This window comes from Tenrec ecaudatus, chromosome 9, assembly GCF_050624435.1.
Source record: "Tenrec ecaudatus isolate mTenEca1 chromosome 9, mTenEca1.hap1, whole genome shotgun sequence".
Classification (NCBI taxonomy): Eukaryota; Metazoa; Chordata; class Mammalia; order Afrosoricida; family Tenrecidae; genus Tenrec; species Tenrec ecaudatus.
Window position 1 is genome coordinate 93,580,895 of NC_134538.1, and position 14,182 is coordinate 93,595,076.

Consider the following 14,182-nt stretch of genomic DNA (forward strand, 5'->3'; position numbering starts at 1 on the left):
ACATAGATCAATTGTGTAAAGCACATTTGTCCATTCATTGCCCTCATCATTCTCAAAATATTTGCTCTCCACTTAAGCCCCGGGCATGAGGTCCTCATTTTTCCCCTCCTTTCCCGCTCCTCCCTCCCTCATGACCCCTTTATAATTCATAAATTATTATTTTGTCATATCTTGCCCAGTCTGACATCTCCCTTCATCCACTTTTCTGTTGTCAATCCCCCAGGAAGGAGGTCACATGCACATCCTTGTAATTGGTTCCCCCTTTCCAACCCACCCTCCCTCTACCAGCCCAGTATTGCCACTCTCACCACTGGTCCTGAAGGGATCGTCTGCCCTGGATTCCCTATGTTTCCAATTCCTATCTGTACCAGTGTAAATCCTCTGCTCCAGCCAGATTTAAAAGGTGGAATTGGGATCATGATGGGGGCGGGGGAGGAAGCATTTTAGGAACTAGAGGAAAGTTGTATTTTTCATCACTGCTATATCACACCCTGACTGGCTCATCTCCTCCTTGAGACCCTTCTGTAAGGGGATATCCAGTGGCCTACAAATGGGCTTTGTGTCTCCACTCTGCACTTCCCCCCACATTCGATTTTTTTTTTCTGATGATGCCTGATACCTGATCCCTTCTACACCTGGTGATCACACAGGCTGGTGTGCTTCTTCCATGTGGGCTTTTTTGCTTCTTATCTAGATGGCCACTTGTTCACCTTCAAGCCTTTAAGACCCCAGACACTAAATCTTTTGATAGCCAGGCACCATCAGCTTTCTTCATCACATTTGTTTATTCACCCACTTTGTCTTGAGCAGTTATGTCAGGAAGGTGAGCATCATAGAATGCCAATTTAATAGAAGAAAGTGTTCTTGCATTGAGGGAGTACTTGAGTGGAGGCCCAATGTCCTTCTGCTATATTAATACTAAATCTATAAATATATGCACATAGATCTATTTCCCCATCCTCATATATAAATATATTTTCATATGTACATGTCTTTATCTAGACCCCTATAAATGTCCTTTGCCTCCCAGCTCTTTCCTCTATTTCCTTTGGCCTTCCTCCTGTCCCACTATCATGCTCAGTCCCTACCAGGGTTTCATCAATTCCCCTTAGTTACCTTACCCTTAATCATGCTCTACCAGGCCTCCCACACCATCCTCACCACAGATTTGTATCACTTTTTCTTCCCTTGTCCCTGGGTTTGTTGACACCACTAACTTTCCCCCAACCTCCCCCTCTCCCATGTCCCCCCGGAACTGTCGGTCCCATTGTTTTCTCCTCCAGGTTGTCCATCCAGCCTATCTTATTTAGACAGACCTGCAGAGATTATAACATGCACAAAAACAAGACAGAGCAAAACCACACAACTATATACAGCAAAATAATGACAACAAAACAAAACAAGAAAGAAAAGCTTGTAATTAGTTAAAAGATTATTTGTTGGCCTTTAGGCGTGTTTTCCAGTCCAGTCTGTTGGGGCACCATGCTCTGGCCCCAAAGTCCACTTCAGCATTCCCTGGGGACCTTGCCGCTCCTTTCCCTTGCTGTTCTGTTGCATCCCCTTAGTGTTTTTGCCTTAGTGTGATAGGATCAGATCAGGTACAATTCCCACACTGTGTCTCCAGTGTTGTCCCCTGTAGGGCTTTGGGTCAGTGAGGGGCATCATGTCTCATAGTGGGGTCGGTCATGTGGTCCTCTCTGTGGACTAGCTGTTCTAATTGGGAACATCGTGCTCATGGCCTGGTGGGCCAGGCTGTGCTCCACTCTCTCCTCCCTTGTGCTCTGATCAAATATGTCCATCTCCTAAAGCTGCAGATTCAATGCCATCTTTTGAAATAAATTCTTCTGTGGGGAGGGGCGGGCATCACTTAGTAGTTGAGATTGGGGCAGGCCCCCCAGACCTCTCTACTGGTTCTCTACTCCACGCTGGCATGTTACAGTCACATCTTGGAGCACTGGGCTGAAGTCTGGTCCCTGTTGTCCTGTGGAGATATAAACAATACCCCACTCTTGGGTGGGTCTGTGCCCTGTGCCCCGCTACTCGTTTCTTTTTTATTATTTTTTTCCTTTCCCCACTTCCTTTTTAGTTGTCTATCTGTATTTGGTTTGGTCCCTGTTATATTACCTGGTACTCATCCCAGGAGTGTTTGTATACATTAGCTTTTTCCCTATCCCCTTTTTTGCATTTTTTAAAAGCTTACTTCAATGGACTCATGTTGTACTTGTCCTTTTATGCTTGGCTTACTTTGCTTAGCATGATTTCCTCCCGTTCTTCCCATGCAGCAATGTGCTTCATACATTCATCACTGCTTTTTAGCAATGCATAGTACTCTATTGTATGTATATACCACAGATTTTTACTCCAATCATCAGTTGATGGACATTTTGGTTGCTTCCAACTCCTTGTAATTGTGAACTGTGCCGCAGTGAACATTGGAGCACAGATGTCTGGCCTTGGTTTGCTTCTTGCCTCTTCTGTGTTTATGCCCAGTAGGGGGATTGCTGGGTCATATGGTAACTCGATTTCCATCTGTTTTAGATATCACCAGATTGATTTCCATTGTGACTGTACATACTTACAGGTCCACCAGCAGTGGATGAGAGGTCATGTCTCCCCATAGCCCTTCCAACACTTGTTGCTTTCTGATTTTTTTAATTGGGCTACTTTTGAGGGTGTTAGGTGGTACCTCATTGTTGTTTTAATTTGCATTTCTCTTATGGCTAATGTTCAGGAACATTTTCTCTTATGTTTGTTGGCCATTTGTATTTATGTCCCTGTGAAACTTCTGTTCAGGTCCTTTTCCCACCTGCTCAGAGGGCAATTACTTTTTTTCTTTTTGTAAGCTAGCAGAGTATTGTAGATTTTAGTAATAAGGCCTTTGTCTGATGTGTCATTGCTAAAGATGTTTTTCCCAGTCCATGGACTCTCTTATTACTCTGTTGGTGAATTCTGTCCATGTATACAGATGTTTTATCTTCAATATATCCCATTTGACAATTTGTGCCTCCTCTGTGTTTGTGTCCTTCCCTATTTCTGATTTCCTATGCATTCCCTGTGCCAATGTTCTCAAGTTGGTCCCAAATCCCTCATTGATGGCCCTAATAGTTTGGGGTTTAACTTCAAGGTCTGTGATCTACCTTGAATTTATTCTTGTGCATGGAGTGAGATAAGAGTCTTGCTTTAACTTTCTGCATGCAAATATCCATTTTTTCCAGCACCATTTGTTAAAGAGGGCAGCCTCTTCCCACTTGATAATTTTTGGGCCCTGATCAAAGATCAGTTTGTATGCTGATGATTTTATTTCTGGGCTTTCATTTCTTTTCCATTGGTCTGAGTATTTGCCATTGTACAAATACCATGCAGTTTTGACAACTGTGGCTATATAGTATGTGCTAAAGTTGGGTAAAGCACGCCCTCCTACTGTGTCCTTCTTCTTGAGGAGCTCTCTGCTAGTTCTGGGCTTCTTCCCTCTCCATATGAAGTTGGTAATTAGGTTTTCCATTTCTTTGAAGAAAGATGAGGGTAATTGTATCGGGATTGCATTGAATTTATATAGTACCTTTGGCAGAACTGACATCTGGACTATATTGAGTCTTCCAATCCATGAGCATGGGATATTCTTCCATTTGTTGAGGTCGCTCTTGGTTTCTTGTAATAGTGTTCTGTAGTTTGCCCCATATAGATCTTTTGTTCTTTTACTCCAGAACATCCCTAGATATTTTAACTTGTGTTTGGCAATTGTGAAGGGTGCCACCTTGTTTATCTCCTCTTCTGTGGTCTATTCTGATGTGTATAACAGTCCAATGGACTTCCGTTTGTTGATCTTGTATCCTGCCACTCTGCCAAACTCCTCTATTGCTTCCAGTACTCCCCTTGTGGAACTTTTGGGATTTTCCATATACAAAATCATATCATCTGCAAATAACAATAGTTTCACCTCTTCCTTCCCCAGATGAATACCTCTGATGCCTTTCTTTACCTTATGCTGTTAGCTAAAACCTCCAGCACGATATTAAATAAGAGTGGGGACAAAGGGCCTCCTTGTCTGGTCCCCTTTTACAGTGGGATTGTGTTAGTCTTTTCTCCATGACTACTGCATTGGCTGTTGGTTTTTCATATATAGTTTGTATTGTAATTTTCCTTCCATTCCTATCTTCTCAAGTGTCTTAAAAAAGCATTGGTATTGGATGTTGTTGAATGCTTTTTCTGCATCTATATCATGTGGATCTTATAGTTTTTCAGGTAATGTGATGAATAATACTAATGGTCTTTCATATGTTGTACAATCCCTGCATCCCTGGTATGAATCCCACTTGGTCATGGTGAATTATTTGTTTTATATACTTTTGTATTCTGTTCGCTAGTACTTTGTTAAGGATTTTTGCATCGATGTTCATTAGGGTTATTGGTCTGTAGTTCTCAATTCTTGTGAAATCCTTGCCCAGTTTTGGTATCAGAGTTATACTAGCTTCATAGAAGGAGTTTTGGGATTTCCCGTCTCTTTCTATGTTCTGGAAGAGTTTGTGTAGGATTGGTGTTAGTTTTTCCCTAAATGCTTGGTAGAATTCTCCAGTGAAGCCACCTGATCCAGGAGATTCTTTTGGTTGGTTATCCCTTGACAACCTTGTCTAGATCTTCTATTGCTTTGGGTCTGTTGACATTCTTGACGTCCATCAAGGATAGTCTAGGGAGGGATTTGTTTTTCCAAGATTTTGTCCATGTCTTCCAAATAGTTGAATTCATTGGATTATAATTCTTCATAGTACTATGTATTTATCATTTTGATTTCATTAGGGTCTGTAGTAATGTCCCCTCTTTCATCCCTTATTCTTGATATTGAAATTTGTTCCCTCATTTCTTTGGCTAAGTTTGCCAGTGGTCTGTCAATTTTGTTTATCCTTTCAAAGAACGCATTAATTTTTTCCATAGTTTTCTATTTTCCCTCTCCTGAATCTCAGTCCTGATTTTTATAATTTCTTTTCTTTTGCTATTAGTAGGATTGTCTTGCTGACTCTGGTCTAGTGGTTGTAAATTTTGTGCCAGCATATCAGTCATGAGTCTCTCTTCCTTTCTCAGGCGTGCGTGTATTGCTATGAAACTTCCTCTGATAACTGCCTTTGCTGTGCCCCATAAGGTTGAGTACCTCGTGTGCTCATTCTTGTTAGTTTCTAGACATTTTCTAAATTCTTCTCTCATCTGTGCCATTATGCACTCCTTTTGCAATAGAGAGTCATTCATCCTCCAATTGTTTGCTCTTGTTTTCTTTGCAGTTCTCTGCTTCCTTCAGTAGATTCTTGAGGTCCATGTGTTTGTTATCTCCTCCCGAAGATCCTGTATTTTCCTTTGGTGTATGGCCTTTTTCACCTCTACCATTTCATCCTTTTTCTGTATTCTTTCCCTCATATCCTGTATGATTCCAAGCAGCATTCTGGAAATTTCTTTCATTGTCAACTCAATGTCTGCTTCTTGTATGCATGTCATTATGTTTGGGACATCTGCCATTGCCTTTTGTTTCTCTTATGTTTTCGTTGAGGTCATTGGGGCTGATGGCTGTTTGTGTTGCGTTGTTTTAGAGGAGCCAGGTGCCAGTTTTCAGGGAGTTGAAGTGCTCTGGCTCTCTCTGGAAAACTTGTAGGAATGCTTCTTAGAACTTCCTACAGCTAATTATACTATGGAATTAACCTAGCACTTTATCCACCTGTGGCTTCCCTCTCAGGGGAGTGCCCCAGAAGGCTGGTGTGTTTCCTGCTTTGGTGTACAGAGTGTGGGCAGAGGTTCCTGCAGCACTTTGGAATGTTGATGAATGTTGGCTGGGCTGTCCTAGGTCACCAGGCACACAATCAGGATTCCCCAGTAAGAAGTTGGACAGAGTATCCCCTGATGGAGGTCAGCAGGGATTTTCCTAGCCTCGGGCTAGCTACATATGGTGGAGCTTACCTAGTTGGGAGTGGCACAGGTGTAAATGCCCTAGGCTAAGGGGAGTGGTCTAGAGGTCAACAGTGGAGTGTGAGAGAACTAGAAAGAGAGAAAGAGGAGAAAAAATTTTAAAGTAAGCCCGCTGAAATTGTGTGGGGATATAGTGAAGAGAGAGAAACAAAAGAAACAATGTAGTTGAGTCCTGATCCCCACCCATGGAGCTGCAAGGGTTTAGTCCCTGCCCCGAGGTGGTGGTGGCAGGCTGGGGATGTGTTGAGAAAAAGCACCTGTGCAGCCCTCCAAGACTTTGGGAAGACAGAAAGAAGGGAATTTTAATTTCAGAAGATCAGTTTGTTTGTTTGTTTTCTGGATAGAAATTCTGATTTGTTTCCTTTAAATGCTCTTATTCTTATTCCACAGATTAGAGTTTTCCTTTAATTTATGTATTAGCCACCTGGTTTTTCTTCAAAATCAGAGGAGTGTTTTAATATTTTGCTTCAATGAGTAGTGGTGTTGTTATGGATTGATTAATGAGGTTTAAGTCATTTACCTTTGGTATGAGAAATGGAATCTATATCTATATACATTTATATTTATCCATCCATCATTTAGCTGCCTATCTATCATCTATCTATCTATCTATCTATCTATCTATCTATCTATCTATCTATATTATCTAACTGCCTGCCTACCTATATCAAAATTACCTGCTTGTTCATGGAAGGGCAATTTAGAACCAAATGGGTTCTCAGTTTCTTTTGTATAGTCACTAGAGGTCAAAATGGTCCCCACATTATTTCCTCATTAGTTTTATAAGTCAGTTATTAATTCTAGTTTGCTTTCCAGTTTCTAAATTACGAATGTTTTCTTCTCTGACATTTTCGTGTGTGTGTGTGCTAGTTGTTTCCTGTCTATTTTATCCCTTGCTCTTATTGTAATGACACTTCAACAGAAAGCCAAATAATTATGTGTTTTTATATTTGTATGATCCTATGGTATTTTGATACTAAGAATGTAGACTTTTTTTCTGGAAAATAATATCTGAGGATAACATTTCTGCCCCTACTTCAAATTCAGAAAAGATGATCTGCTTTACTTTGACTCCAAGTTGGTGAGATTGTATTCATATTGTAGAATAATTCCTGAGAAATTAGCACTTTTATATTATATTGCTTAAATCCTAAATTACAAGCTGTAGTTCTGTTGTGAAGGTTTTCTCCAATTTTGACCACCAGTGATTATTTTTTTAGCACCAAGGTATTACACATATTTTAGTGTACTTATGTTTATATATTTGTGTTTTGCCATATAATCTTGGCCCAAAGACTTAAAATGCAATACTGACATATTCTGTAGACAAAATATTAAACATTGCAGAAGTTCCAAAGAAGATAGGAAGAATATACCATCACTGCACATAAAAGAACTGTAGACAGTCCTTCATGTAGCAGGTAGCAGACAAGCAAGAACCAATGCTGAAGGAAGAATTCCATATGGCACTGAATACATTAGTAAGGGACCTCGTGCTAAGCAATAGAGGGGCAGCGCCAAAGAGGGAGACCCGTGACAAATGAATGGCCACACAGCAGCCACAATGGGCTCCAACAGAAGAACCATTCTGAGGATGGCACAGCACCAGGTGGTGGCTCAATGTCACCTCACAGCAGCGACATTTGTACTTTGGGGGGCTGTTGGGAAGGGTGACAGTGTGGTTGTTCTTTTCCTTCACCAATATGAGTTTGGTGCAGTCCTCTGTTTATCTGTGGCTCCCTCAATTGATTGATAATTTGGAAATGATGTCATGTGCGACGTCTTGCATGCTCTTTTTCTCTTGAGCTTTAGAACAGTGTTGGATTTTTCAACACAGATCAAATTTTCAGAATCTGGGGAAAAGATGAGCCTTTCTACCCCCCTCCCCACCCAGGTTTATAGTCTCAGAAACTCACAGAAGAAGCTCCACCCTGTCCAAAGGGGATGCTCTGAGTCAGCACCCACTTAATGGCAGCTAGTTGGGTAGTTTTTTGTTTGGTGGTGTCATGGCTTGAAGTTTGGTCCGTTATACCCAAGACCAGGGGTTTGAAACCACCAAACACTTTGTGGGACAAAAGATGAGGCTTTCTACTCCCCAAAAGATTTGCAGTCTCGGGAACTCATCAGAATGTTTCTAGTCTGTTGTTCTGGGTGGCTATTAGTTGGACTGGATAGGAGGTCAGTGAATGAGTGAGTGAGCCAGACACCCACACAGCTACCTCATGTTGGTCTTCATGCACGTATGACACCCAAGGTCTACCAACAGACATAGGCTTTCACAGCTCAGAATAACATGAAATAATTTAGCAATGATTCCCTCCAGTGAGCGTTAGCAGCTGAGCACAGCCTCCTTCACACTGAAGCAGAGGGGCTGCTGGACATCTTTGTCTTGTTCCTGGGGGTCCCCATTCTGTGAACAGGCTATGGTTTATGGCCACGCACAAAGATATTTATTTTTAGTGTGTGCTGCTGACTCTAGAACATTTTGAAATGTTTAGAATATACATTGTGGTAGCCTTCATGCTGCATTTTATCCTCATTTGCTGAAGATAAGAGGGAGTAGAAGCCTTATAGTTAGAAATAAAAATATTTGAACAATTCAACTAGCCTAATACATTTACCTTGCCTCAATTCTTAGGACCCATTTCCCCCCTTCCTTCACATTTTGACACCTTTAAAATAGGTCTACATCTTAAAATTAAGGTCATAGTTTAACGGGCAAACACTTTTGTCTTTTAGTGATCTGCAGACTAAATTATAACAATGATAAAAATCGGTACAATATAAACAAAGTAGCAGTTATAAATATACAATCCAGGTCATTCAATGCATAATTATGTGTCTTGTTATCAATGCCTCCTTTTTACTGTTACAAACTTCAGGACATCATCAGAATTCTCCCGGAAATAAGACAAACTCAACACAAACCCTCACTTCCACTCCTCTATTTTCACAGCTGTGCCATCTTCTCTATCTCAACGGCACCTGCAGCCTCTTCCCGAGGCGCCTGGTGGTGTGTGAATTATACAAGGAGGTCCTCCGGGCAGCCGTAGACGATGGCCATCCTGCTGTCCCGGACTATCTCAGGGCCACCCTCTCCCTTTTCCGTTCTGTATTCATTCAAAGGTTCATTATCCTGTGAGGCTCCATCTGAGGGTCAAACAAATAAATGATTACAACCACCGTAATAATGAATTTTAAGTTCTTTTCTCCACCACCAGAAAGACTCCCTCCTTTCGTATTTTGCTTTCTTCCCCCAAGCATGTGTATACTGCTTTATGGATGTGAGATGCATGTTTATATAGGCCCTCTGTTAATTTTCACAATGCACGTGTGTTATATGGCAGGAGCGATTCTATTCTCATTTCATAGAGAAGAAAAGAGTGCTCAGAGAGCTGGCGGCAGTTTTCTGAATATAATTTATTTCTATTACTCTGAATCAATTCTGTTTCCTTCTCCATTTTTCCCTTTAATAGCATGACTCAGTATGTCTAGACTACACCAGTTATTTATGAGTTTGCACTTAGTTCTATTTTAATAATGAGCTTGACTGAACAATAGTTTTTTAGTAGTTTAATTCATTTTCATTTGAACTTGAGCACTATTATTACAAATTGATTGCTTAGAGGAGGGAAGGGATTAAATAGCTGTTTCAACTTGAAATAAAAAAGGTTAAAGTATCTCTTAAACTATCATGGATCTTTTCACGTATAACCTTTTTTCAATATCTCTTTTATTTCTAGTTATGTTTCGTCTGTATGATACAGATGGGAATGGCTACCTGGACAGTTCGGTAATTTTTTCTTCAATTTTTCAGTGACAATTTCAAAGTCGTTTCTTCTGAAAGATGCAATGAATAAATTCATAGCTATTACCACAGAAGACACACTTACCATAATGCCCATGTAACTCATCCAGCATTTTTATCATCGAGCTCTCGGAAGAAAGAGGGATCCGTGAGCCCTGGCTGTATCAGGATTGTCATACTGAACAGTTGTGCTACAGAGCCATGGGTCTCCTTCTTCTGCACTGCATTTAGATAAAACAGAGAGATTCCAGCTCTGCCTGAGTAAAACACAGATAAATGTTAGACCACGGAACAAGAGTGATGGGGAAGCTATCCGTGAGATTCAACACTGAGGAAAATGAGAATAGAAGTAATAGTTAAAGGAATTAGCATCAATTTCCTTATTTTCCTATTTCCTCTCTTCCTAAAAATCTTTTCAGTTGTACATATTCTGAAATAGATTTAGTGATTGCTTCAAAAATGTCCTTAAAAGAATGTCTCACTCAATTTTGCATGCAGCTAGTTCTTTATCTGTTCATTTATTTGTAAACATCATAGAAGAAAAGTGCCATGTGCAGGATGGAACGATGACTCATGTTTTAAAATTCTTCCTGTGATTTAGCTCACAAGAGTAATTAAATGATTTTATTATAAATAAGTACAAATTATGCACAGTTTTCAAAGAAGGTCAAATAAGACACTAACTTCTAGAGCACAAATGAGTAAGTCCCTCGTAAATCCATCTCAGTTTCCATCAAGGTATTTATTTTATATTGGCCCCGAAAACAGTTGGCATTTTAGATTATGCCGTGTCCTCTTTCAGGACAGATAAGCCTATTAATGAACAAATGTCAGTTATAGAAATTTTCTAATACATAGATGCATTAAAAGTATTTTGAGATCAATATTGATTAAAATAACCATTCCTCCTGACAGTGAATTTTTCCTTGGCCATCCTATAGACTTTCACTCACATAGCAATAGGGTTGGAGACATTGTTTATGAAACAACACTTAAGATAATGGTACATCAGTTTCCCTAGAGAGAGATAAAAGTAAATTGATGCTGTGATTGTGAGATTCCTTACGGTTAATTCTGTACTTTTGAAGTGCTATTATTTCTAAGTGACTTATAATTTTTAGTTTTCCATTTAGGAATATTAAATCACATGATAAATTAGTTTGTTGCCTGACAACATTCCACAGGAAGGAATTTAGATTTCTTTGAAATGCTTCAAAATGCTCTTTTTATCACAGTAAAGCAAATATATTACACTAAAATAAAGGTGTATTTTACTTAGTTTTTATTTTTAGATAAATTTTAAAAAATGTTTCTTTACTAGGCTTTATACCCTGACTGACAAATGATTTAGGAATTCTGTCAATGTTTTTGTGTTTTTTGTGTTGTTCTCCCCCGCCCACCACCTGTCTCATGTATAGTAGATCACTAGCAGTATTTATGACTATATTCCCAATATTGAAAAATGAGTTGTGAATAAATATGTTTGTATATGGTCAAACTAGTTTCATTTTTAATCATAAAATTCTGGGTTCAATTTCTAAAGCGTTGTCCATACAGCCTCTTACCCCAGTATGTTCTTTTGTTTATCTTTTTTTTATTGGCATGTAATTTCCATACCATACATTTCAATAGTTCAATTATATTAAGGCGGGTGTGTAGTCATCACCACACTAAACTTTAGAACATTTTCTTCTTTCTCGTAGTTATTTTGGTTAGCTCTCCATATCCCCCAGCGCACCTGACCAAGTCCCTAGATAATTGTTTCATAAAAACCAAGATCAGGAAACAAACAAGTCAGTAACAACAACTAAATTACCCAAGAACCATGGCAAAAAAACCAAACAAACCAGATAAATACTCAATCGAAAAGAAATCAGGAAATATGAAAAACTGGAACAAATTTAAAATGGATGAAAGGGAAACAGATGATGAAGTTCTACATTTTAACCTAACTAGTTCTCCCATGACCGACTTTGCAGTTCTTTCTTTCTGATAGCAAACCTCTTCACATCTCTGGACCGTGGTCGGAGAGGGTTTGCTGGAAGCTGGCTGCATCTATGTGGCAGACACTACAAACAGACGTGGGGCTTCTGCCCTCTTCCATAGAACTTTGCAAAATGAGTGAACAGAACTTAAGTTCTGATACCATTCCTCTGTCCAGATTGGGATTGTATCACTTATAATTCTTGGAGCACAAAGGCCATTGTGATTCTTCTGTGTTACCTTAGTTGATGCTTCACTCTGATGGCTGCTAGTCTGAAGAGAAGGTTTCCCTCTCCCAAACTCGGTCCTTTCTGATAGGCATCCTCTTACTCCAGCAGCACAGCTTCCTAAGCCCTCAACTCTTCAGCTATTGCTCCATGAGGTCCACTCTGAAGTAGGGCCATATTGTAAGAACATATTGAAGAGGGCTATGATTAAATGTGAGCCCAAATCCACTCAAGGGTACATTCTCTTAAATACCAGGTTAAAATTGCACCTTTTGGAATGTATGTTCTGGAAATATTAAATAGTGAAAGTCACCATTTAGAAGCAAAACCAAATAAAAACTGATAATTTGAAGAAGGAGCAGCATATCTAATAATGGTAGCTAAAGTTTACTTAGAACTTACAGTGTGCCAAACACCAATTTAAACAAACTTTCTATATCCACAGGTGTAATTTTTATGATACTTTCATGGAATAGACAAACCTAGACAAACCTTTATATTAATAAGGAAATTGAAACATAAGAAAGGTTAAGTGTCTGCTTTAATATATATAGTTATTCTTACCTAGGGTATGTAGAAGGAAATATAGTAAAAGCAGCTAATACATGTTCAGCCCTATTCTCCTGTGCTTTTTATATTTTAGCCATGGTAGAAAGAGTCGCTTAATTTATTTAATCAATTTTAAAATTACCAGCATTTAAAAAAGTCATGCATCATCTTTTCTGGAGATAGGCAAACTCAAAATATTAAACAAATATATATAGGCAATGTTTTAATTTGTTTAGCCAAGTCATGTATTAACTAGCAGTTCTTCAAAGACTTGGCATCTGAGGAGACTCAAATGAAAATTCAAAACCCCGTCCCCTCAAAAAATAAACTCAGCATCTACTTAGCCTCCACACCTTGACCCTGAATGCTTTTCATGCAGAACAAGCTATCCCCCAAAATGGCCAGAACAGTTGATCTAGTTCTTAGAAGCAAAACAAAAATAAACCTCTCAGTTGTCCTCAGACACTTCCTTCCACCCTCCCACACCTGTTTCCCAACCCCTGGGTCAGGACAGTGAGTGACTTAAAAAGTAGCAGTTGGTGGGAATATGTAGGCTCCTACTAAATCAGACCTTCCTTCCTTCTAGTAGAGGAAAATCTTTCTTTGCACTGTTGCACCCTCTCCTGGTGATGACTTCAAGACAATGTGCAGCATTCATTTAGATTCAAGCTCCTGTTTTATGCACAGGAGGCTCAGAGTGCAGTCAGCAATAGGTTAAGTGCATGCCTATGCTTCAAAAGGTTGACAGCTCAAACTCCCCCAAAGGTCTTTGAAGAAAAACCTGGAAAGATCACAGCCTTGAAAATCTTGTCTTCTGGGCACAGTTTCACTCTGCATATGGGGGCTTGATGGCAATTTGTTTGTTTATTTTTTAGTTTTGTTTCTCCTTGTGCACTTGATGAGAACTTAAAAGATCTATCCAAATTATTTTGAAATATATATAAAATCATCCTTTTTTTGAGTTACATGTTGAACAAGACAATTCTTGTAAGTCACAGATAGAGAAATTTCAGCCAACTTGTATTATCTTTGCCTGCCATCTTCTACATGTCTCTTTGTATCTTCTCCAGGAGCTGGAAAATATCATCAGTCAGATGATGCATGTTGCGGAGTACCTTGAATGGGATGTGACTGAACTTAATCCAGTAGGTATATCAAGGATTTCCCTGTTCTCTAAATTCCAGAAAGTCTATGTATCTATTTATGTATCTATCTATGTATCTATCTATGTATCTATCTATCAATCATCTTTTTAAATCCCATAGTACATGAGGTTGCTTTCAAAATGTCAATGGAAAATGAAACTTAAAAGTGGGATTTTCTCATGAACTTTTTAGAGCCTTGTATTTTGATGACATGGAATTACTATTTCAAATCAACATCCAAAGTAAACTCTGAACACGATAACATACTTCGGACATGTTGTCACGAGAGACCAGTCCTTAGAGAGGGACACCACACTCGGCACAGTAGAGGAGCGTTGAAAATGAGGTGGACCTCCCAAGAGATGGACTGGCACAGTGGCTACCACAGGGTTCAAATCAAGAACAGTTGTGAGGATGGCGCAGTGCCAGGCAATGTTTCCCTCTGTTGCGCAGAGGCTTACTAGGAGTCAGAACAGACTCAAACGCACCTAACAACAACAACAACAAGAACATGGTTTTCTAAC

The 14,182-nt window shown here is 39.5% G+C and overlaps 1 protein-coding gene across 6 annotated transcripts in view; it reads left to right on the forward strand.

Annotated features, from left to right (window-relative positions):
- The window catches only part of DGKB (diacylglycerol kinase beta), a 712,573-nt gene that overhangs the window by 126,829 nt on the left and 571,562 nt on the right, over positions 1 to 14,182 (forward strand). For all 6 annotated transcript variants that reach the window (XM_075558344.1, XM_075558345.1, XM_075558348.1 and 3 more), the window contains 2 exons: positions 9,690 to 9,739; positions 13,584 to 13,658. In XM_075558344.1, the coding sequence (XP_075414459.1) occupies positions 9,690 to 9,739; positions 13,584 to 13,658 (125 nt within the window). The remainder of the gene's footprint in view (positions 1 to 9,689; positions 9,740 to 13,583; positions 13,659 to 14,182) is intronic.